Source organism: Hemicordylus capensis, chromosome 8 (genome assembly GCF_027244095.1).
Source record: "Hemicordylus capensis ecotype Gifberg chromosome 8, rHemCap1.1.pri, whole genome shotgun sequence".
NCBI classification, from domain to species: Eukaryota; Metazoa; Chordata; class Lepidosauria; order Squamata; family Cordylidae; genus Hemicordylus; species Hemicordylus capensis.
In genome coordinates, this window is record NC_069664.1 from 19,735,764 (window position 1) to 19,761,565 (window position 25,802).

At 48.0% G+C, this 25,802-nt stretch overlaps 1 protein-coding gene across 6 annotated transcripts in view; it reads left to right on the forward strand.

Moving 5' to 3' along the window:
- Positions 1 to 1,142: 1,142 nt before the first annotated feature.
- The window catches only part of VSIG10L2 (V-set and immunoglobulin domain containing 10 like 2), a 30,809-nt gene continuing 6,149 nt past the window's right edge, over positions 1,143 to 25,802 (forward strand). Inside the window, exons 1-9 of one of the 6 annotated variants that reach the window (XR_008310958.1) lie at positions 1,143 to 1,255; positions 9,568 to 10,025; positions 11,688 to 12,035; positions 14,927 to 15,202; positions 16,578 to 16,853; positions 18,594 to 18,854; positions 19,412 to 19,672; positions 21,472 to 21,762; positions 22,997 to 23,229. Coding sequence is in view for 5 of the 6 variants with exons in the window: in XM_053269041.1 (XP_053125016.1) it covers positions 9,947 to 10,025; positions 11,688 to 12,035; positions 14,927 to 15,202; positions 16,578 to 16,853; positions 18,594 to 18,854; positions 19,412 to 19,672; positions 21,472 to 21,762; positions 22,997 to 23,302 (2,098 nt within the window). In the remaining variant the exon portion in view is untranslated. Of the gene's footprint in view, positions 1,256 to 1,378; positions 1,473 to 6,092; positions 6,115 to 6,804; positions 6,874 to 9,567; positions 10,026 to 11,687; positions 12,036 to 14,926; positions 15,203 to 16,577; positions 16,854 to 18,593; positions 18,855 to 19,411; positions 19,673 to 21,471; positions 21,763 to 22,996; positions 23,303 to 25,802 lie in introns of those variants that run through there. The other 5 variants (XM_053269041.1, XM_053269036.1, XM_053269038.1 and 2 more) reach the window with 5 other exon arrangements.

Here is a 25,802-nt window from a genome sequence, read left to right on the forward strand (position 1 = left end):
CTCTCTCTCTCTCTCTCTCTCTCTCTCACACACACACACACACACACCCCTCTTTAGAGCCATCCTGTCTGCTTCTTCTGCTTTGTGTTTTGGAACAAAATGTTCCTTCCAGAGAAGAAAATGGGGGGGAAACACCCTCACTTGAAATATATGTCTCAGGTTGACATTTATGCCAATTTGAGAATGAACCAATTCCCACTAAAAATAGCTTTTTAAAAAGCAAAAGCAAATGGTTGCAGGGCTTTTCTCCCTGCCTGTTCCTGGATGGGTGAAGCAAAAGGCACAGGCCAGGGCCCATAGCAAATAGGCATTGAAGCAGCACAGCGGGGAAATGTCTTGGCTAGCAAGCATGAGGTTGCCAGTTCGAATCCCGCTGGTATGTTTCCTAGACGATGGGAAACATTTCTATCGGGCAGCAGAGAAATAGGAAGATGCTGAAAGGCATCATCTCATACTGCGCAGGAGATGGCCATGGTTAGCTCCATCTACACTGACTGCTGGCAGCTGCTCTCCAAGGTTTGAGGCAGGAGTCTCCAACAAATACTCATTAATAGTCTTCACACGTGCAGCCTAACCCAGGCTAGGGCATCACAGCCTGGGTTAGGTGACGCATATGAAACGCCAGGAGCGAGGTCCCTGGGCCAAGCCTCACTTCTTAACCCACTGTTTAGCAGAGATGAAGAGTCAGGGGGAGGGCAGCAGCTGCTCCTCTGCTGGGGAAAGCAGGTGAGCTCCCCCGCCCCATGTGAGGTCATGTGCACAAACTCATTATCATCAGCTACAAGGCAAACAGCTGTTCCTGGCTTGAGGCAAGTTCTTTTGGCAGAGCAAAGAGTCTTTACCAGCTGCTTCTACAAAGAATGTATTAAAAACCTTTGTTCCTGGCTTGAGGCAAGCTCCTTAGACTGAGCAAATACTCTCAGCTGTTTCTACAAAGCAAATGGTTGTTCCTGGCTTGAGGCAAGCTCCTTTGACCAAGCAAACATTCACTTTCAGCTGCTTCTGTGAGGCAAATGGTTGTTCCTGGCCTGAGGCAAGCTCCTTTGACCAAGCAAACACTCACTCTCAGCTGCTTCTACAAAGCAAATGGTTGTTCCTGGCTTGAGGCAAGCTCCTTTGACCAAGCAAACACTCACTCTCAGCTGCTTCTACAAATGGTTGTTCCTGGCTTGAGGCAAGCTCCTTTGACCACCCAAACATTCACTGTCAAGCACCTTTGACCAAGCAAACACTCACTCTCAGCTGCTTCTACAAGGTAAATGGTTGTTCCTGGCTTGAGGCAAGCTCCTTTGACCAAGCAAACACTCACTCTCAGCTACTTCTACAAGGTAAATGGTTGTTCCTAGCTCAAGGCAAGCTCTGTCTGTAGAGCAAACCTTCTCAGCTGCTTCTACACAGCAAACAGCCTTGTGTGGCTTGAAGCAAAGTGAATCATGCTCCAGTCACGTCATCCTGAGATCCTTGGAGGAAAGGTGAGATTAAATATATACTTCATGGAAGTGGAGGAGATTCCGTGTCCCATGGTTTGTGACCAGGCTTCAGATGCTTGTTTTGGGGCAAAATTCTTGTACCAAACTACTATATGGTGACAGAAGGGAAAGCTAATGAGATTCCTGGGTTCAGCTGGAGTTGTAGAATTGGGAGGCTTTCAAAGTGAGCCGTCTGGCTTCACTGCAGTCATGAAAACAAAAGCGTGACCCACAACCCAACCCCAGGGCTAACAAGACCCCCGAGCCACTCTTGATCAAGCCACGACTCTCTTCCCACTCGAGAAACCTAGGCAGGAGAGCATCAGCAAAAGCGTAGGCCCTGGCTGGGTGTGTAACCAGAGGCGAGCTGATAATCCAGCGCGTGTTTTTCTGTTCTCGCTGTGTGTGGTCTGTACCATGCGTCGTAACAGTATCTGTCCCTCGGGGAGTGACGTGCAGTTTTGCTGGAAAGAGAGACCTTGCGGAATCGCTGGAATTTGTGTGCCGCTCGTGGTAAACAGTAATGCACACGTTGCTTGAAAAGGAGGCACTTGGTTCTATTTTATCTCTCCCCGCCTCTTCCCACCCCTCCCTCTCACTTAAGCGCTGAGTTGCTTGTTTCTTTTTAGGGAGTCTGTTTGCTGCCAAGTGCTCTGCCTCCCACTCTTCTTAAAGTCACAAACACAACTCTGCAAACCACTTTTCTGCACTTGGGGAAGCAGGTTTGAGATGCAATCAGAGTGTCAGTAAAGGGAGAGTGGAAGCTACTCCTGAGGGAGTTGCAAAGAACAGAGCAGTCGTATTTGGAAAGCTCTTTTGACTCTTATAACCCCCCCATCCACATGTGTGACAGGAGGGTGCTCCCAGGTTGTTTGGGTGAGAGGCATACTGAATCAGCCTCTTTAAGCAGGGCTGCTCAGCTCTCCTTCAGATGACTACAATTCCCATGATCCCTGGCTATTGGCCACTGTAGCTGGGGATGATGGGAGTTGTAGTCCAGCGGGGAAAATGCTTGACTAACAAGCAAAAGGTTGCTGGTTCGAATCCCCGCTGGTACTACATCGGGCAGCAGCAATATGGGAAGATGCTAAAAGGCAACCTCTCATACTGCATGGGAGGAGGCAATGGTAAACCCTGCCTGTATTCTGCCAAAGACAACCACAGGGCTCTGTGGGTGCCAGGCGTCGAAATCGACTTGACGGCACACTTCACCTTTTCCTTAGTCCAAAAACAGCTGGGTGGGGGTGGGGGTGGGGTGGGGTGGGGTAAGTTGAGCAGGCCTGCCCTTCGGTAAGCCTACAAGCTGGACAGCAACTGAGAGTTTTCCAAAGCCTGGTCTTCAAACATAGTTGGATGACAGCTCTCAGAAATTCATCAGGGATATCTCTAGAAAGTGATTGGGGAAGCAGCATCTGTTGAATTTCTGTCCTAACTCAAGCCCAATGCCCATCTGAAAGACCAACGCAAGTGTAGGCGCACGTTGCCTAATTTGTAAAGCCAACATAATAGATGAGACCATATAACATGTATACAGCTTTACATGGTGCAGAACATGACCACCTTAGGTTGCAATGTTCATGCGTTTTTATAGCACAAGTGAAGATAGGAAGCTGCCTTATACTGAGTCAGACCATTGGTCCATCGAGCTCAGCATGGTCTGCACTGACTGGCAGCAGCACTCCGCGGTTTCAGGTGGGCGCCTTTCCCAGCCCTACCTGGAGATGCTGCCAGGGATTGAACCTGGGACCTTCTGCATGCAAGCCTGCAGCAGCTCGTCCACTGAGTTGTGGCTCCATCCCCTAAGGGGAATGTCTTAAAGTGCTCACATGCAGTCTCTCATCTAAATGCAAACCAGGGCACTTTCATGCACAAGTGCAGTTCTGAAAATCCCTGTAATATAGTGGAGTTACGTGATCTCCTTGCACAAGCAGAGTGTGGTTCATCGCACAAGCGCTACATTAGTCTGCCGGTCAGCCGTCTCTGGGAAACGTGACACGTTGTGCTTGCGTGGCTGAGATTTTCTTTCCTATACGGCCAAGAAAATGTCTTAATTTGTCAATGTCTGGACTGGATCCCCACTATCTCTTATATATTTATTTTTCCGGAAAGCTGGCTGGTGCCTTCTTCCATGATGTCTCTGAGAAAAACTTGACCAGTTTGGGTCTGAAGGGACAAGACCGAGGCGAGCTCAGTCTCTCTGGAAGTGACGGACGGAAAATGAGACAGGTCAGAAGGAAAGGGCTGGTGGATGAAAGCCCTTCTGGAAGCAGATAGACGTGGGAGGACAGGCGAGGTTATGAAATGTGAGGGCCATCCAAGCAGGTGAAGTCATCCTAAACCCGAGCCAGACACATTTTCAAAAAGCTCTGAGTGACTGTGACTTGCAAGCTTTTTCCAAGATAAACCGCTCTCCCCCTCTTGCCTCCTGGGCTGGAAATTTCCATCGCAACACTCACACCTCTGCCTGGTGTAGCCAGTAGTCTGTGCTGATCAAACTCTCTAAATAGGCCAGGCCCAGGGAAATGGGCAACATTTCTATCACACCTTATCTTGGGTAAAAGGTAAAATGTGCTGTCAAGTCGATTCTGACTCCTGGCGCCCACAGAGCCCTGTGGTTTTCTTTGGTAGAATACAGGAGGAGTTTACCATGGCCTCCTCCCGGGCAGTGTTATTATTTTACATTTACATTTTATATCCTGCTCTTCCTCCAAGGAGCCCAGAGCGGTGTACTACATACTTCAGTTTCTCCTCACAACAACAACCCTGTGAAGCAGGTGAGGCTGAGAGAGAAGTGACTGGCCCAGAGTCACCCAGCTAGTATCATGGATGAATGGGGATTTGAACTCGAGTCTCCCCGGTCCTAGTCCAGCACTCTAACCACTACACTACGCTGGCTCTTGGACAATGATGATGCCTTTTCAGCATCTTCCTATATCGCTGCTGCCCGATATAGTACCAGTGGGGATTCGAACCAGCAACCTTCTGCTTGTTAGTGAAGTTTTTTCCTGCTGCGTCACTTAAGGCGACTAGCTCACTTTCTCAGGAGTGTAGAGAATGCATCTAGGAAGTTGCCTTATGCTGAATCAGACCCTTGGTCCATCTAGCTCAGTATTGTCTACCCAGACTGGCAGCGGCTTCTCCAAGGTTGCAGTCAGGAGTCTCTCTCAGCCCGATCTTGGAGATGATATCAGGGAAGGAAGCTGGAACCACCAGCACGCAAGCCTGCAGGTGCTCTTCCCAGAGCGGCCCCAACCCCTAAAGGGAATATTTTGCAGTGCTCACATGTAGTCTCCCATTCAACTGCAAACCAGGGTAGACTCTGCTTAGCAAACATGAATGGTCTCCTTTGCTACCACAAGATCAGTTCGCCTCCCATTTAACTTTTCAAAGACTCGCTCCTCCTACAGCTGCAGGCAAAAGTCGCCGAAAACAACTCTGGGTGGGGAACACAGTTTAGTCATGGGAACATAGGAAGCTGCCATATCCTGAGTCAGACCATTGGTCCATCTAGCTCAGTATAGTCTACACAAACTGGCAGCAGCTTCTCCAAGGTTGCAGGCAGGAATCTCTCTCAGCCGTATCTTGGAGAAGCTGCCAGGGAGGGAACGTGGAACCTTCTGCTCTTCCCAGAGCGACTCCATCCCCTGAGGGGAATAATATCTTGCAGTGCTCACCCTTCTAGTCTCCCATTCAGATGCAACCAGGGCAGACCCTGCTTAGCTAAGGGGACAAGTCATGCTTGCTACCACAAGACCAGCTCTCCTGTCCATCTAATATGCAGTCACCTGCAACCTTGGGGAAGCCGCTGCCAGTCTGGGAAGACAATACTGAGCTAGATAGACCAGTGGTCTGACTCAGGATGTGGCAGCTTCCTATGTTCCGATGTAGTTAGTATCACCAGAATAATATTCCAAGGGATCTGAACCCAAATCTCCCTCTACAGCTTACTCTTCCTGAATGGCTTCACACATGCAGGCAGGAGAGACAATGTACATAAGCAGTGATTGATCGGAAGGTATGAGAGTCTTTGTGGTGTAGTGGTTAGAGTGCTGGACCAGGACCGGGGAGACCCGAGTTCAAATCCCCATTCAGCCATGAGACTCGCTGGGTGACTCTGGGCCGGTCGCTTCTCTCTCCGCCTAACCTACTTCGCAGGGTTGTTGTGAAAGAGAAACTCAAGAATGTAGCACACCGCTCTGGGCTCCTTGGAGGAAGAGCGGGATATAAATGTAAAAATAATAATAATAATACATGCGATCAGCAGACAGGAGGTCAGAGGCAGGAAAGCCAACAATTTCTGATCATAAGAACCCACGGGACTGCTTCCAAAGCAACCTATCCAGATGTAAGTAGCCTTGCATCAATTCCCAGGTCTTTACCAAAGAGGTAAAGACCTCTTTGGAGGGAAAGAGAAACCCTTGTACTGTACCTCGGTTCGCTGCTTGTGTGCAGAGATCACCCCTGAAAACTGTTCCTGGGCAGCTGGCAGCCATCTTTATCATAGTGTTCTGTGGCTAGAGGGGCCCATCAGAGGAGACCTGCTGCACGCATTCTACTGTGCACGCATTGCATGTTGGGATATCCTTGGAGGGCCCAGCTCCATTTTCCCATATTGGAGTGGACGGCTACCTCGGTCATCTGAGAGGTGAGTGGCCACAGCCAAATGGAGGCTGTGCTTGTCTGTGGGGTCAGGGTAGGGGCTCTCCCCCCCTCCCAAAAATCAAATTTCCGTCAAGTAATTTAGTCAAGATGTCTGCCACGATCAGTGCAGAGTAGCTGCAGATATGCAGGATTACGGGTGACCTCTTAGCAAGACCCTCTGGAGGAAGAAATCACGACCCATTTAAGCCTGACATTTTTAATGTTACTTATACTCAATAAAACAGACAAGAAACAAGCAGGGTTCCAAAAGGCCACTTGTCCCTGTTTGCCACAGATTGGCCTTCCTTGGCCCCCTGAAGCAGCATCTGTGCTGTGTGTTGATCCTGTGTGGTGCTCAGTGGGGGAGCTGAAACCCGCCCCTGCCCCCCAGTAAAGGACTGGATGGAAAATTAAAACCATTGACCCTCCCAGTAAGGGATAAACTAGACAGTGATACCTAACCTTGCCCTCAGGAGAGTGTAAGGTACTCAAGGTGTCTGTGGTTGCTGAGCAGAAACTTGGGGGCTTCTTTCAGCAGCTGAGTAGGAATACTAACTTCAAGGAGCACCCCGCTCCGCTCTTAATAAAGAAGCACTTCTTTCGGGTTCATTGCAATAATGGGTCTGCATCATCCCAGATCAGCGTCGTCACCTTTTGTGACAGTGATTACAAAAGAATGTTGAGAGCCATACATTCTCGAAGTGCCGTCAAGCACCATGGAGGCACCTGGAAGTATATTCCTGGGCAACATCTAAAAATTGGGGTAATTGTTTTAATTTCATCAGGAACTTGGATGCTGCCGTCTAGTGAGTCAGACCGTGGGTCCTTCTAGTTCAGTGTTGTGTACACTGACTGGCAGCAGCTCTCTAAGGTTTCTGGCAGGGGCCTTTCCCAGCCCTACCTAAAGAGGCTCCCAGGGATTGAACCTGGACCTTCTGTATGAAAGGCAGATGCTTTCCATGGAGATATGGCCCCATTCCCAGATCAGAGAGTCCTAGAGGAATAGGAACATTTTGTCTTATGCCAAATCAGATTCTTGGTCCATCTAAATCAGTATCTTCCACTCTGACTGGCAGCATCTCTCCACTTCTTCCTGCTTTGCCTGGAGATGCCAGGAATTGAAACTTCAACCTTCAGCATGCTAAATGCTCTCCTATTGAGCTACGACCCCATCCTCATAAACTCATATATAGTACAAGCAGTCTCCCATCAAGGAACTGAGCAGTTTACTGAAACCTGCTTCGCCTTGGCAAAATAGTTGTACCAATGCACCCTCCAGCCGTACATGGGGATGACTTTTCTGTGGAGGCATGGATTTTTGTTTCACTCAGAAGGAAGGTGATCTATTGAATCGAATTGAATCTGTTTGTGTTATGCTTTTAAGGATTTCTGTAGTATCAGCTGGGGAGAGTTGATACCCAGACAGAGCTCCAGTTCAGTGTTGCATCCGACTTGTGATCTTGGGGCATCATCTGAACAAAGTTAAGCACTCGGAAGTCCCATCCAGTTCAGTCGGCGAGATTTAAGCAAGCATTTAATCCTCCTGTTGAAAGCCATGGGGTTTTCAAGCAATCAACTTTGGCTGGATTTACCTACTGCTTTCTATCTTTATTATGCAAAATGGTCCTTTCCCAGGGTCCTTATTTTGCTTGGCACTTGATGGTGGAAAATAGGGTTATGCTTATTTATTTATTTTATCTAACAAATTTTTATGCCACACAAAACTTCCGTCTCTGGGCAGTTATGACTTTCAATAGCCAGTGACTTGGTTCACACAATCATTTGACTCTAGGTTTAATGTAAGTTACCAACATTAGCATGATCGTGTGAATCCATGCAAAGGCAGGAATCTCAGGGTCATCTTGGGCTATAAACCACCTCGGCATGGGTTCACACAATCATGCTAATGTCAGGTCAGTAACCCACATTAAAGATAGATTCAAATGATTGCATGAGCCGGGCCAGTGGCTACTCTAAACCACTGGAATTTGTGTCACACTACCTGGCTGAGTGGGGACTGAAATAAACTGCTTTTGTGGGTTGAGCATAGGATGAAGAGGAAAATAATCTTAGCTTGGAGCTTGATGGGGGAAAAATGCTAATAGGATTTAGTCTGGCTGGCATGAGGTTCACCTAGGATACTGACTAGCTGGACTGGTGCTAATTTGGGACTGGTTCTCCCTTTAGTGTGTGCTTGATTTCCATTTTCTCAGCCTGTATGTTTGTAAATGAACTCTTATTACAAAGGGCATCATAAGTCAGTTTCCAAACAGAGCATCCTGCTGCTCTCTTAAGTTGGGAGCAACCGATATAATTAATGGGGGTGGGCAGGTGGAGCTGGAGATGATAGATGCCAGGACTATTTAAGCCCTCATTTAGTTCCAGGCCCTCACTGCTGGAACATCCTAACTTATGACCTTCTATCCAGCCTATTTCAAGCAGTCCATGGTCCTGTCTGGTTCAGTGAGCTGTCCTTGGTCCTGTTTCTCTACCTAGTTCCCTGCTGGGATCCTCCCCAGACTCTGGTACCAGTAACCCTATGGGCCCCAGCTTTGGAACAGGATACCACCCCATAGCAGTCCTGTTTTAGATTATCCCCTCTCCCGAGCCGATTCCAACAAAATAATCTATAGCCAACCTATAGATTCAATGTAATTGTCTCCAATACTTTTTAATACCTACATGAAACTCCTGGGAGAAATCATCAGGAGATCTGGTGCAGGGTGTTATCAGTACACTGATGACACCCAGATCTATTTCTCCATCATCTTGAGATGGCATGACCTTCCTAAATGCTTACCTGGAAGCAGTGATGGGCTGGATGGGGTATAACAGGTACTTATTGTGCCAGATAAGAATTCGGGAGATGATTCTGATCTTCCGGTTCTGGATGGGGTCACACTTCTCTAGAAGGAACAGGTACACAGTCTGGGTGTGCTTCTGGATTCAAACCTCTCCATGGTGTCCCAGGTTGAGGTGGTGACCAGAGGTGCATCAGTGGGATTTCCAGGGGCCAGGACGACACATCCTGGCCCCTGAATCTCTGCACTGTCTGGAGCAGCAGCAGCTTATCTGGGGGCATGATCCGCACAGCCAGCAGCTCTGCAAGATCATCTACGGGGAAGGTAAGCTGCTATAGCCTTCTCTGCCGCCCGCCCCGAAGCCTGCTGATGGGATCATGAGAAAGGGATCACTGCTGTTTTTAAAAGAAGTTGCTATTGAAATAGAATTGTTGCAAATTAAGAAGATTGGGGGGGGGGCTTAGGTGGAGTGAATCAATGATTTGGGAAATGGGGTGGCTGGCCTGAATGCATCTCTAATTCTAACCCAGACAAAACTAGCTATCTGCAATTTGGGAAACCCTGTTCTGTGAGATCTTGAGTTCCGTGCTAGATCTGAAACTCCTGAGCTGGATTTTCCTTTGGTTGCTTTGATAACCTTGATCCTTATCTTCCAGAGACCACCAGTCCAAGATGCTAAAACCAAAGAACGCTGACTCGTCTTTCCACCCTTCCTGTAAAGCAGCTCCTGCATAATAGATCAAGGAAACCAGATTAAGGAGGAGAAAAGAAATGAATAATTGAAGCGCAATCAGGGGCAATTCAGAGTAACTCGAGACCAATGAGGGCCGCATTTCGGTGGATGGGAAACTGAAAGAGGAGACTGAGAGCCTGGCTTCCATGTCACAGAGGTTAGCGAGGTCTGCAGAGGAAGGACGTGGAAAAAGCCACATCGGAGCTGGAGGTACCTGCATGGAGGCTGAAGAGATGTGCCAGGCTGGAAGTTGCTAACGGTCCCTGGCTTCTGGCTCCTTCCTCATGCAGTGACATGGAGCAATGGGTTATGGATTGGCAAGGAACCTTCAGTTTACGAGCCTCCTGAACATCTTCTACATCCTCCCTACGGTGGCTTATGGTAAGCAAATGTGAGAGACCTTGCTAGGCTGGCTGTGATGCAATAAAATGGTCCTGTATCTTTCTCCACTTCTCCTTCCTTTCCTGCCCATCTGCAGATGCAGATAGTCTGCATCTATCTTTTTTAATTTCAGGGTTTTTTTGCTCTGGAGTTGTATTCCTCTTCTTTTGCTAGGTTTATTGTCTATTGCGTTTGTGTTTTGCTCAAAGAGTTTTTGATGAGATGTGCTCTATATGTCTTCATACTCATGCTTGGCATCTGTATAAGCTCCTCACAGCCACTACACTAATTCCAAGGTGAGCAAAGAGGCACCACCTTTTTAAAAGTGGTGATTCTCTTTATTTAACAGGGGGAGAGCAACTGGCCCTATCCGCCCCCAGCACAGCATCCCTCCGGTGGCTGTTGCTGGTGTGTCTCTTGTGTTCCTTTTTAGATTGTGAGCCCTTTGGGGACAGGGAGCCATTAATTAATTAATTAATTAATTATCTATGTAAATCATTTTGGATTTTTGTTGTTGTTGAAAAGCAGTATATAAATATTTGTTGTAGTAGTAAAGATTACCCAGATTACCTTTGGTCTGGAGTTGACTGGAAAATATAAACTATGGGCAACTTCCAGACTAGTTAGTCACAACTGTCCTGTTGGAATTAAAGGGGCTTAAGTTAATCATGAGTGACTTGTCCCATTGATCATGGGACTTGGTCTTAGTCATGACTTAGTCCGGACATTGCCCTGTATATTTAGGAATGTATGAGGTTAACCTAGATCAGGGGTGCTCAACTTTGGCCATCCTGCAGATGTTAGCCTACAATTCCCATAATCCATAGCTTTTGGCCTCTGTGGCTGGGGATTATGGGAGTTGTAGTTCCAAAACAGCTGGGGGGCCTAAGTTGAGCAAGCCTGACCTAGATTGAGCCCTGGTGTTGAAAACATCTGCCAAGAGTAGCACAATGCTCCTCTGCAAGACCGTGCCACTTTGCCCCTCCAGCTGCTGTTGGACCACAACTCCCATCATCCCTAGCCACAATGGCCAATAGTCATGGCTGATGGGAGCTGTGGTCAACCACAGCTGGAGGGCCAAAATTGTGCATTCCTGATCCACTGAGACCTGGTACGAACTGAGTCCAGAAAAGGGGGAAAGCAGCCTGGCCTCAATGACTTGCTAGAGGCAGACCAGATGCTGGGAGATTGCTCCCAGCCAGTCTTGTGGTAGTAAGCATGACTTGTCCCCTTAGCTAAGCAGGGTCTGCCCTGGTTGCACATGAAAGGGAGACTAGAAGTGTGAGCACTGTAAGATATTCCCCTCAGGGGATGGAGTCGCTCTGGGAAGAACAGAAGGTTTCAAGTTCCCTCCCTGGCTTCTCCAAGACAGGGCTGACAGAGATTGCTGCCTGCAACCTTGGAGAAGCCGCTGCCAGTCTGTGAAGACAATACTGAGCTAGAAAGACCAATGGTCTGACTCAATATATGGCAGCTTCCTATGTACCTCCAGGAAGAAGCCAGCAAGGTGAAGATCAATGGTTTGTTTTTCATTCTTTGTATAATCTTTAAAACATTTGTGTCAGCCACTCAGAGAAGGTATGAAATTCTGGCCTTCAGAAAATCCACTGGTATTGGTCTTGAAAAGAGCCCCGAGACACGTCACTTCTCTGCTTCTCCTAGGTCAGCTGCTCCCTGTAGATGATACGAAGTATGAGGAGCAGGTGGTCAAAGGGGTCCGGGATCGCTCCGTGCTGCTGGCTTGCGGGGAGGTGGTCTTGCCCATGATCGTCTTCTGGAGCTTCACCAAACTGGGAACCCTGGTCCCCAGGGCTGTCGCCATCAGCAACGGCCTGGAGTCCAAGGTGGAGAAGTCGGCAGTCCTTCTGGGGGATGTGTCTCTGAGGAACAGCACGCTGGAGATCGAGAATCTCAAGCTGGCTGCAGAGGGACACTTCATGTGCCAGGCGATGTACGAAGAGGACGGTGAAATCCGAGTGGCTTATTTCTATATTGAGCTCATTGTTTTGGGTAAGTCAGCCTGAGAGGCGGGATGTCCATGGTGGGCAGATGAAGGCGTTGCACTGAGGGCTGTGTGCCTCCCCGCTCCGCCCCTGCCCCGAAGACTCCAACCTCAAATCTCCCCATCCCCCCAGTGCGAGCACACCATGGGGCTGGCTGAGTTGGAGGGCAGCTGCTTCGGCAGGCAGGAATTGTGCTTCACCACCAGTAGCAGTGGGGTAGAGATCTCCTGCAGCTTCTACCTGGGATCTTGGCGCCTTTGCAGCCCTGCATCTCTGCACTGCCACTGAGGAAATGAATCTGGGGCCACCTGCAGACGCTTGACCACTGAGCTATAGCCCCATCCACTTAAGGCAGAGGTAGGCAACCTTGACTCGCCAGTTGTTGTTGAACTACAATTCCCATCATCCCCAGCTCCAATAGCCTGAGTTCAAATCCCCATCCAGCCATGAAACTCGCTGGGTTACTCTGGGCCAGTTGCGTAGCTCTCCGCCTAACCTACCTCACAGGGTTGTTGTGAGGATAAACATAACCATATACACCGTTCTGGGCTCCTTGGAGGAAGAGCGGGATATAAATGTAAAAATAATAATAAGATCAGCTGGAGAGCCAAAGTTGCCTACCTATGCCCAGAGGGCAATATCTAACAATGCTCACATGGAATCTCCCATCCAAATTCAAACCAAGGTGGGCCCTGCTTAGCAAAGGGGACAATTCATGTTCACTAGCACAAGTCCAGCCACCTAATGGCACAACAGGTAAATGTCTTGACTAGCAAGCCAGAGGCTGACGGTTTGAATCCCCACTGGAATGTTTCTCAGACTGTGGGAAAACACCTATATTGGGCAGCAGTGATATAGGAAGATGCTGAAAGGCATCATCTCATACTGTGTGGGAGGAGGCAATGGTAAACCCCTCCTGTATTCTACCAAAGACAAACACAAGGCTCTGTGGGAGCCAGGAATCGACACCAACTCGACAGCACATTTTATCTTTAGCATAAGACCAGCTCTTTTCGGAGCAGAACAAAATAGTTCAATTCATCCGTATATGGAGCAACCACGAAGGTCAGAGACAGGGTGGCTGAATGTTCAGCTTGCACAGTCCCTCTCCTCTAGGTTAAGAGGACCCATTCAGGGTCCTTGTCCAAATAACTGCCCCCCGCCCCCCGCTGAACCCAGGCCAGGCGACGTGACTGCAAACAATGCACCGAGGCACGAGGGGAGTCCTGAGCAAACTGCAGCCTGGCTCATCTTGACCGGAGCTGTCAAGGATGTATCTGGAAGCACCTTAGGAATGTGAGGGAGCAAACTCTGGTCTCTAGGAATCCCCGTCCGGAGATAAAGGGCTGTCCAGAGTAATTGGATCCCACTGGAGTTTATACGCTCCTGGCTAGGGTGTGTTGGTCAGAGGTCTTTTCTGCTGGGCACATGGGGAAAGTGTATCCCAGGTTTCCTGGGTGACATCCAGACCGGCAGCCCTTCTGTATATGCGGAATGTGGCAGACGGGCTTTTGAGGTGATTGTTTGCAGGCCTGTCTTCTGCCACTTAAGCTCAGTCGTCAAATACCCTTTTGGTTGCTGGGGGGATTATCTCTCCGAAGTATGTAGCTACCATTCTCTGCAAGCAATAGCACTGGAGTGACCTCTCTGTACTGCTGCCCATGGGAGATTGCATTCGTTGCCTCCACTTACAGCCTCCAGCCTGTTCCTCAGCCCCAAACGAGGGGAGAGGAAATGTCTTGTGGTTTTCAGATGGCCAAGGATTGGCATCGAAGGATACGGAGCAGCGGTTCCCAAACTGTGGTTCTCCCAGATGTTGCTGAACGACAACTCCTATCATTCAGAGCCTCAATAAATCTATTTTTCTATATAACTGAGCAAAGTTATATCTGCATATCGGGGCTGCTTAACTTTGGCCCTCCTCGCCTACAATTCCCCAAATCCTTGGCTATTGGCCACTGTGGCTGGGGATTGTGGGATTTGTAGTTCGAAAAAAAAGCTGGGGGGGTGCTAAGTTGAGCAGGCCTGCAATATATCTATGTCTAGATAACTGACATAGTCTGTGAAGTCTGATACCTGCCAGTCTGTGAAGACAATACTGAGCTAGATGGACCTATGGTTTGACTCTGTATATGGCAGCTTCCTATGTTCCTATATTCCCATGACATAACTGAGCAAAGAGGCACCTTTTTAAAGTGGCGATTCTCTTTATTAAGCAGGGGGAGAGCAACTGGCCCTATCCATCCCCAGCACAGCAACCCTCCGGTGGCTGTTGCTGGTGTCTATCTTATGCTTCTTCTTTAGATTGTGAGCCCTTTGGGGACAGGGAGCCATTGTATTTATTTATATCTATGTAAACCACTCTGGGAACTTTTGTTAAAAGTGGTAAATAAACATTTCTCAGTTAGCAGGGGGTTAGATTAACTCCTCAGTTAACCCCTCCTCCGAGTGCTAGAACTTCCAGATCACCTAGGAAGCTGCCATATACTGAGTCAGACCATTGGTCCATCTAGCCTAGTATTGTCTACACAGACTGGCAACGGCTTCTCCAAGGTTGCAGTCAGGAGTCTCTCTCAGCCCTCTCTTGGAGATGCCGGGGGGGGGGGGGGAAGTGGAACCTAGAGTTGCTACATCTCCTAAGGGGAATATCTTATGGTGCTCACACATCAAGTCTCCCATTCATATGCAACCAGGGCAGACCCTGCTTAGCTAAGGGGACAAGTCATGCTTGCTACCACAAGACCAGCTCTCCTCTTGCATCTTGTGCAAAAATATGCCCAAGATTCTATCTTGTGCATATGTTCTGGTTGAAAAGGGCTATATAAATGTGCACCTAGAGTCTACGGATGCCTTGAAAGGACAAGTGCCTAACTGAGGTCTGTGTTTGGTCTCTCCCAGTTCCCGTTTCCAAGCCCTTCCTGCAGATGAACAATTCAACGCCAGTGGAAGGCATGCCCGTAGTGATGATGTGCACAGTGAGGGAGGGGACGCCCCCTGTCGAATATTCCTGGCAACGCCACACTAATCGGGATGGTCCGGTAGCTATCGCAGAAGCCATTGGAGCCCTATTGAATTTGACATCAGCCAACCGGACACAGATGGGTTGGTACACCTGCATGGCCCAAAACGAAGTCAACAGCCAAACCAGTGATAAGATGTACCTTGACGTTATCTGTAAGTAACTCTGCATCCAAGAGTCAAATACACCACCTTTCTACTTTGTGCAAGGTTTTGCATTCATCCTACCAGATCTTGATTCTGCAAGATAACAAAAGAAGACATCTTAATTTTATTTATCTTTACATTTCTATCCCACTCTTCCTCCAAGTTGCCCAGAACAGTGTACATGGTTATATCTATCCCCACAACAACCCTGTGGGGTAGGTTAGGCTGAGAGATAAATGAATGGCCAAAACTGGGTCTTCTGGTCCTAGTCCAACGCTAACCACTGAAACCACAATTCTAACCACTATACCACAATGCCTGCTGGGTGGGGAATGGTGGTTGTTAAAGATAGCACTTTTCAACAAAGAAAAAAAGTTCTCAAAACAGCTTACATAGCACAGAGAACGAGAAAATGCTTCTCTATCTCCAATAGGCTCACAGTATTAAAAGAGAGAGAACACAATGGAGACACCACCGACGACGAGTATTTATATACCACTTTTCAACAAAAGTTCTCAAAGCAGTTTACACAGATATAAATAAAAATGGCTCCCTGTCCCCAAAGGGCTCACAATCTACGAAAGAAACATAAGGTAGATACCAGCAAGAGCCACGGGAGGGATGATGTGTTGGGGATGGATAGGAGCAGTTGCTCTCCCCCTGCTAAATAGAGAGAATCACCACCAGCAACCGCTACGGGGAGGGATGCCATACTGGGCTGAATAGGGCCAGTTGCTCTCCTGCAGCTAAATATAAGAGAATCACCACTTTCAATTGAGGCCCTTCGCCCAGTTAGCAGGGAACTTTTCAGAGTTGAGTTTTCAGAGTCGAGCTGATGAAATGTGAGAATTGATCAAATTCCCAACAGCTTAATCTTAATTTAAGGGCATCTTTGTGTGTTTGAGAAGGAGCTGTAGCACTTGGAGAGAGGGTTTACTCCACCCATGTTGTCCCCTCCGATCTAAATTGCTTCCTTGTCATTGCTGTTTGCCCCACAGATAGTGTGGTGTAGTGATTAGGGTGTTGGACTAGGCTCTGGGGGACCCCAGTTCAAATCCCCATTCAGCCATGAAACTTCTTGGGTGAATCTGGGCCAGTCACTTCTCTCTCAGCCTAACCTACCCCACAGAGTTGTTGTGGGGATAGATATAACCATGTACACTGTTCTGGGCTCCTTGGAGTAAGAGTGGGATATAAATGTAAATGTAAAATGGATGGTCTCCTTCTTGAGCCTTTAAGACTGGGGAGATGCCGTATTTTGTTGCAGTTCTCGCATTCTTGTTGTTACTATCAAACACTTCATCTTCTGACGGTCTCTCCAAATAGTTGTCCTGATCATTTCTGCTGCTAGGGCACCACTAACTCCTTCATATCTGTCCCCTAGATGGGCCCGATGAGCCAGTAATCAGCATCGAGCCATTTGCTATTAACCAACATGGCTTCTCCGCCAACGAGCAGGAAGAGGTGACGATGACATGCCTGGCTCCTTCGAACCCACCCAGCCATTACATTTGGTTCTACAACAGCTCCCAGGTCTATGCTGGACCCAAGTATGTGATCACCAGGATCTCACGGACCCAGACAGGGACCTACACCTGCCTGGCCCAGAACACCCATCTGAACACGCGGACGCAGACTACCATCATCTTGACTGTCTACTGTAAGTCGTGATCCAAACCCTCCATACTGGGCATGAAGTTCTAGCATGTACTGTTGTGTCCCTTCCCAGCTGCCTTCTTTCTGTCTTCCCTTCCCTTCCATCTTTTCATGGATTGCCCCCCTGAAATAGCTAAAGAGGAGTCTGAAAAATATCCAAGACATTTGGTACTGACGGCAGAGGGGCATTGCAGCAGTGGGTGCCTCTTTTTGAAAGATCTTTGATGGTCCTGAATGATGATCAAAAGTTGACACACAAATTCCAACAGAAAAAAAATGCTGCCAGTCACTGTTGTTGAAACAAATTGACCACAGAAGGGTGGATACCTTGCTCTTTAGCTACCGTATAACCTGGGTTCTTCTGCACATGGGCCAAGGAGTGGTCCCCACCCCCTGTTCTTTCTGGTCAGATTCTTCAATTTGGCTCTTTTTAAAAGAGGGACGTGGAGGAGAGCAAAGATGCTTCTATTTCAGTGTGTATACGGAAGGAACTGCCATGGGGCTTATTGGGACTAAAAAAGGAAGGGGGAAACACTCTTGGTGGGGGTGGTGTTTTTGCCAACTGTGCATAGCTGAGATTTACTAGCAACAGTATATAGCCCTCTATTATCTTCCAAATGGGCTGGAAATACTTCCTTGCTGTAATTTTTATTGCCTGGAATACAAACCCTTAGGGATGTGCCAATCAATTTGACTTGAATTTGAGTGATTCAAATTCAGTTCAAATCACCCCTTCAAAGGGCAGTTCAATTTGAATTCGAATTGGATTTTTGTTATTCGATTCATATTCGATTCAAGGGCTGTTTGGCACTTTCTTAAAAAACATTCACTCCCCTGCTTGGTTAAAAAAAGGTGCCAAAACAGGGTCCGATTGATTCAAATCGAAATTTCAGACCAGATTTGAATTTGATTCAGATTCGAAACGAATCAAAAATTTCACTTCAGGCACATCTCTACAAACTAGGATTATCTCCACCAAAGAATTCTCAACCCTGGTCCTATATAAAGAATCAAAGTCTTCCTCTATCAAGAGGGACCATAGCTTAGCGTGCCGCAGGTCCCCGGCTCAGTCCCTAGTGTCTCCAGACAGAACTGGGAAAGATCCGTCTGGAAAGCCATTGCCAGGCAGTACCGACAATCCTGACTTAGACCGACCAATTAATCAGGCATTCAGGAGAAAGGTCTACTGGGAAGGCCACTGCCAATTGATATAGACAATACTGACGTAGACAGACTGATGGTCTGATTTAAGTAGAAGGAAGCTTTATATGTACAACACAAGACCGACTCGGTCTACATAGAATCGTATCGGGGTAGTCCTTCTTGGGCTGTACCACCTCAGGCTGTGGACATCTCATTTTTGAACGTACTTCCCATGAAAGGAAACCCCCTTACACATAAAATATTAGTATGTCCAAGATAATGTCTAGCTAGGCAGGGCATTGTTAACATGGGAAATCTTCCAAACAGGAGATCCCATCACCAGTAGCCACAAATGATACCGTCGATGAAAAATGCATCGAGTAATCCTGTTACACGTCTGTGGTTCAGAGTTGCTGGCAATGCAATCACAGGCCTCTTGGTAGTTGTGGCTCCGCCCCCAAAGTTTGGGGAGAGGGCCAAAAGGAATTGGAGAGAGGCGGAAACTAGATTGATTGATATCACAGCACAGCAGGCCACTGGGAGATCCTTGGTGTCAGTAACGCCTCGTTGCTGTTGATACGATGTTTGCCCCTATGCACAGATCTGCCCAAGGGGAAGCCTAGCTGTGTGCCGCTGCCCGCTGCCAATTTCCAGAAGGTTGCTCTGCGCTGTTCGTGGCAGGGGGGGTTCCCCCCAGTGCTGCTGCGGTGGGTGAGATCCGGACAGGAAGGGAACCACACAGCGACCTACTCCAATGCCACCCAAGTCCACCAGGGCATGGGCATCCGCAACGGGAGCTCATACACTTGCCTGGCCTCCCACCCAGGGCTGAGAGACGATGCTGTCTGCAGGACCACTGTGTGTAAGTACTTACCCACCTGTTTTGTCCACAAAGCCTTTGAGAAGGTGGGTCTTGACTCTCGGACATGGTCTCTAATAAGGGCCAAAGTACCTGCTGCATGGGAAATGTGGGCTTGAATCTACAGATGCTTTCATAAGAATGATCTGCTGGATTACACCAAAGGAGGAGGGCTGGTCTTGTGGTAGCAAGCATGACTTGTCCCCTTAGCTAAGCAGAGTCTGCCCTGGTTGCATATGAATGGGAGACCACATGTGAGCACTGTAAGATATTCCCTCTCAGCAGGGAACCGAGCCACTCTGGGAAGAGCCTCTGCATGCATGCAGAAGGTTCCAAGTTCCCTCCTTGGCAGCATCTCCATGTTGGGGCTGAGAAAGATTCCTGCCTGCAACCTTGGAGAAGCCACTGCCAGTCTGTGAAGACAATACTGAGCTAGATAGACCAATGGTCTGACTCAGTATATGGCAGCTTCCTATGTCCCTATGACAATATGCAGTGAGCCCTTGGTGTGTCATTGTGGCTTAGAACCTCTCTGTAATTATGTGTAATTTGCCCCACAGGGATTCCCAGGGGTAGCCCCACTTGCTCAGCCGTGGCGACCAAGCAGAACGAGTTCCTCATGCTGACTTGTGACTGGGCAGGGGGACAACCCCGAGTGACGCTCTGGTGGCGAGACTGGAGGGACCACGTGCTGGGCGGGCTCAAGCAATCGCACAACATCTTTGTCATGAAATCCAACACCACCCTTGGAGGCAAGGAATTCACCTGCATGGCCGCTCATCCACTTCATCCACGGGCTGCTGAGTGCCACGTCCGATTGGGTAAGCCAGCTGAGTACTTCTGAGTCATTTTTGGAAGGGCAGTATATAAATCAAATCAATCAATAAAAATAAAATACTTCTTCCTCTGGGCCGGGAGGCAAAGAAAAATATACTGATGAAGAGGCATAAATGTATTCGTCTGAGCATCCCAAACATGTGATGCATTTTAACAGGCAAAATATCTCAAATGTATTATACGTGATCACCCTATTCATGCATTGTGGTGATTGTGCTCAACACATGTACCATTCATATACAGTGTACTTATGTACAGATCATACACACATGCAGGTGTTCACAACTTGAGTTCCTTGCACATGCTACCGTACATTATCTGTCTGTACCCTGCATTTGATGAGGACCGTTCCCTTTTGCAATGAATAAAAAAACTTTTAAAATATAATTTCTATATAAAAATTTTACTATGCTTTTTGCTACCACTATTCAGCCTCATTTAAGATTTCTTTACTTCATGAGTTTACACAGAAGCATATACATGTGACGCCTGTACTCACATCTATTTATTTTTATTTTATTTATTCGATTTCTGTACTGCTCTTCCAAAAATGGCTCAGAACCGTTTACACAGAGAAATAATAAATAAATAAGATGGAACTCAGTCCCCAAAGGGCTCACAATCTAAAAAGAAACATAAGATAGACACCAGCAACAGTCACTGGAGGTCCTGTGCTGGGGGTGGAGAGGGCCAGTTACTCTCCCCCGGCTAAATAAAGAGAATCACCACGTTAAATGGTGCCTCTTTGCCATGTAGTGTCTGAATGGAGCTAATATGTCCCGAACAGAGGTGTGTTTTGTTGGTTTTTTTTAAGCCACTAGGATCCTGTGTAACTGTGGCTTTTTGACCATGTTCAAATACTTCTTCATGGCTGCAGTCTGGGACAGTGATTATGAAACTCCTCCGAGTTTGATTGGAAGAAGCTGGGCTCAGCACATGGATTTTTTTTTTTAGTTTAAGTGAATAGATTTGCCACCGCCCACATTTCAAATCCCTGTTTGCTCCTGCTGCTTATATCATCAGAGAAACATGACAGGCCTGGATGTCCCCCTGAACTCCTGAAAGCACCCCATACTTGTTTGTGAGCTCCTCAGCTGTGAGCCCCTGAGTACTGCCATACTCCCTCTTTTCCTCACCCAAAGCTTTCGAAAATGTCACCCTTTGAAGGCAATTGTGGTAGCACCAGGAGGATTCTCTGCAAAGCTTCCATTCATTTCAGCAGTGTCCCAGATGCCGGGGATCTTGGGAAGTGCAGTTTCCCAGGGTGCCCATGTCGGGTGCCTTGGAAATTATACTTCCCAGGGCTCCCTGTGCTTGAGCTGCTGTTGTGATCAAGGTGCTCAATTCTAAATGCAGCCAAGTAGTAGCAGGTAGAGAAGTTCATACCCTGAGCCAAGTAATTCCAGATTTCAGCAGCATCTCTTATTTACTCCGTTTCATTTTTATACCGCCCCATCCAAAAGTCTCTGGGCAGTGCACGAGATATTGCTAATCTAGTTGGCAGTATAGGCAGAACTCAGAGGTCCTTTTGTTAATTTTTACAGCAACTGACGAACTGGTGGAACAGTCAAGCTGCTTTTTGTTTTCCATTAAATCAGCTGTAGCACAAACGTTCAAACAGAAAAGCTTCACCTATTGCTATTTTATTTGCCATGCAGCTCTTAAAAGCGCAGGGTCTCGGCTAGTGAAAGAAAAAAAGCTGGCAACCTTATTGTATTTTGCAAAGGCCGATGTTTTGAAAGCTGCCAATATTAACTCTAAAGTCTCTTGGTTTCTTGCACAGAACCTCCTAAGCTTCTGGTAGAGAGATCCAAGATGTCACTCTTTGAAGGCAACGAGGTCCAGCTGGCCTGTCATCTCCTAGGTGCCTATCTGGGGTCCGAAGTCTTTTGGTACAACAACAGGAACCAGGTCATTCGAGCAGATGCACGGAAATACAGACTGCAGCAGGAGAATGCATGGTTTAACGTGACCCTCCGGGATACCGAGTGGATGAAGGATAGCGGCGTCTATCGCTGTGCGGCAATGAATGCCGTAGGGAATGCCTCGGTCAGCATCAACCTCCAGGTTAAAAGTAAGTGGTTGTGTTTGGGGAGGAGAGCTGGTCTTGTGGTAGTGAGCATGAATGGCCCCCTTTGCTAAGCAGGGGCCACCTTGGTTTGCATATGGATGGGTGACTTCATGTGAGTGCTGGAAGCTATTTCTTTTAGGGAATGCAATCATAGCTCAGTGGGTAACACATCTGCATTGCATGCAGAAAGTCCCAGGTTCAGTCCTCAGCATCTCCAGGTAGGGCTGGGAGAGATTCCTGCCTGAAACCTTGGAGAGCCACTGCCAGCTGTTTTTGGACTACAACTCCCACAATCCCTAGCCACAGTGGTCAATAGCCAGGGATTATGGGAGTTGTAGGCCAACATCTGCTGGAGGGCTGAAGTTGAGCAGTCTGGTGTAGACAATACTGAGCTAGATGGACCAATAGTCTGATGGTATAAGGCAGCATTCTCTCTTCCTATGTTGAAGTACATGTACTAAAGTCCTATACAGATCTTCACAAATTAGATAGAAGAAATGAATATGGAGCAGTGAGCAGGTTGGGACTGCAGTGGCACGCCCCACTTCCAACCATTTCGCTATGATGGTTCTCTGTGTATAAAATCTATCTGCATACAGATTGCACATGTGTCTGTTCTGTCTACAAAATCTGTATCCTGCAAAAACAGGCAGGCTCTGAGCACCCAGATTATCAAGGCTGGGGGAAAGGGCAGCAGGTAGGATCCTGGTCTAGGAGAGGAGAGCTGGTCTTGTAGTCACAAGCATGAATTGTCCCCTCTGCTAAGCAGGGTCCATCCTGGTTTGCATTTGAATGGGAGACTACATGTGTGATCAATGTAAGATATTCCCCTTAGGGGATAGAGCCGCTCTGGGAAGAGAATCTGCAGCCTTGCATGAAGAAGGTTCCAAGTTCCCTCCCTGGCATCTCCAAGATAGGGCTGAGAGAGACTCCTGCCTGCAACCTTGGAGAAGCCGCTGCCATATTGTGTAGACAATACTGAGCGAGATGGACCAATGGTTTGACTCAGTATATGGCAGCTTCCTATGTTCTTACCCTGAATGCTTTTCCATGTGTTGATCCTACCATGGATTGCCCAAGTCTGGTGTGATTTGGCCAAGAGGGCTGTATGTCAAAGTTTGGCTGGTGCATTTCAACAAAAGACATGTGAGATAAATATGATAGACTGAGAGGTATAGGGGTGCCAGTGGGGGGTCCTTAGCAGCAGTTAACAGAGCAACCCCTTTGCCTCCTGCAGAGTACCCCAAGCCACCAAACGTGACCATCAGCAAGCTGATGTACAGCCGCCACCGCACTGAGGTGGACCTGGAGTGGCAGATCCAAGGTGCGGGGAACCTGACCGGTTTTGTGGTCCAGAGAAGAGAAGCGAAAAAGGCCCCCAAAATGCAGCCGATCAGCACCTGGGAGACTGCGGCCAGTGATATTGACCCCGACGTCCGCGACCAGAAGTTGGGTGGACTGGATCCCACGGTAGTGTATGCCTTCCGTATCCTGGCTGTCAACCACCGCACCACTGGGCACCCCTCCGAAGTGAAGACACCAGGTGAAACGGTTAGCTAGTGTGGTCGCGTTCCTCTGGAGTCCTTGATGTAAGCCAGCTTGGGAGCTGCGGTGACCCTCCTATGAGTTTGGCAGTGCATTTCGGAAGATCTTGGCATTTGGACAGGGGAAGCAATTTTGGCCCTTTGCTTCTCCTAGGATGCAGTGATCCTATTGGGAAAGGTTCTAAATAACACGACCGAGAATGGGGTTAAGGGAGCACTCATTCCCTTTACCTCATTTTAAAGGGTGGCTCCACAAGTGGCTTTGCTGCCAGGATCGGGCTCGATCCTGGCAGTTCACACATGCGTGCAAAACCAGACTGGGCTCCCTTAGCCCAGTTTTGCATGCACATGTGAATAGCCTCCATGTTGTTAATCCATTGTAATAGATGGGTGGTCATGCTGTCACACCATTAGCCCGATTGAGACATTATGCTGTACGAGTGTACAGATGTTGGTACACTCATGCGCATGTTTGTGTGAATGACTGTGCCTGTTTTTTAAAAAGGTGAACCTGGATACAGACCCTTCAAATTCATAGTACAGATCGGAAATGTCCTTCTATACCTGTGTTCAGCATAACCTGTGAATGATTGTTCTGGCGTACAGATCTGTATCTGTATACACTGTACACTCGTTATAGTACAAGTGTTGAACATAAAGTGTGAATGGACCTACTGAAACATCAGTGCAGAGGTGAACTTAGAAGGCCTGCCTTTAAGGAGTTATTCAAAATGGGGAATGTTACCTTCCGTCCATAAAGTTGTACATGTGCTGGATCAGGCCAAGGGAGATCCATTTGTCTGCCTTACATGCACAATTCAGTGATTCTTTGTCTTATGCAATTTGCACACCTGCCTACGTGGTGGTTTGAAGCAAATCCATGAAGTTGCAGCAAAGCCGGGGAGGGGCAACGGGTGCGATTGAGTCTGGAATGTCCTTAGAAGGACCAGAAAGAACCTGCTTTCTGCTGTTGCTTCTCCCAGAGCATCTGCTCCTGGTCTCTCTGTGTTCCACTGCTGTTCTGGCTTTGCGTTCTGGCATGGCTCAACTCACTGTCCTTCTCCTGTCTGGCTGCACTGCATGAGCCTGGATTTAGACTTCTGAACCCAGGCAGTGCGGGCTGTTGCATGCCACTCTTGGGACGGGGATCAGGTTGGAGGGGCTGAATGGTATCTGATGGGACTCTCACTTTCTGTGCCCCATCATCTCTGCTTAATTGCATGGTTTGGTAAATCCTTCCTGCTACAGATGATAATGATGTTTCCCCCCACCCCCGTTTTTTTTTAAAGCTGTGTACAGTGGGAGAGGAAGTCCCACCCCCATCATGTCGGCAGCACCCTCCGCGGCTCACACTTACAGTGGGGGGGGGGAGGGGGAAAGCCGAAAGCATGATGGCGGGCACTTCCGTGATTGCCAGACTGGATAGAGCCAGTCTCAGAATCACGGTTGTGCCCGACATCAAGTTTAGGGCTCTTCCTGCTTCAGACAAGCTCCGCTGTAAGCGTGAGCATTGGGCGCGAGGGTGATTGACACAGCAGGGGTGGGACTTCCTCCCTCTTTGTGCCGCTGTACACGGCTACAGTGGAGCGATTCTATAACTTCTGAATCGGGCTGGAGTGTTGATATGTAAGATTGTGCTGCCCGAGAAGATACACATGGAATATATATATATACCTGTCTTATGATATTCATACAATAATGTATATACATACAACGATATTCAGCTCGGCTGGTGGCCACACGGGGACGGGCCTTCTCAGTTGCTGCCCCGAGACTGTGGAATGCACTCCCTACTGAAATACAATCCTCCTCATCTCTGACCATTTTTTAAAAGAACTTGAAAATCCACCTCTTCACCCAAGCTTTTTTAGCTTTTTAAAATTTTAAAGTCTTAATCTGTTTTGACTCTGAGATTGTCTAAATTGTTTTAAGATGTTTGTGTATGTTTTAACTTGTTTTATGCTATTGTTAACCACCCAGAGACAAAAGTTTGGGGCGGTGTACACATTTGACAAAAAATAAAATAAAATAAAATGAAATAATCCTTCCAGACCCTAGATTTGCAAAGGGTTTCTTTACTTGTTGGCCCAATAGCAAAGCTGCATATGGAACCCAGGAGTCCGGCCTTCTGCCTGATATGCGTTGGTTTGACCCTCACGAGGTCAGGCCAAGATGGCCGCCTCTTCTCTCCATAAGGACAACAGCTGTTGTAACAAGCCTGGGCGCAGCCCCCGGACAGCGTTTAGTAAGGTGTAAAACCAAAGCGAAACACTCAAGAAAAACAAGCAAACTATTTTCTTGGAAAAACGGAGCAGATTGGAAACAGATGCGGCAAGGCATCGGTGGGATCCCTGGGAGGAGCGATACGAGAGTGTGTGCAAAGGCTTGTTGAGGGTTTCCTTCGGTGGAGATAGAACCCTCCCCAAGGCACTAGACGGCTGACGGTCAGGCTACATATTACACAGGAAATCTGTGGGCAGATCTCCTGACTTCTGTAAG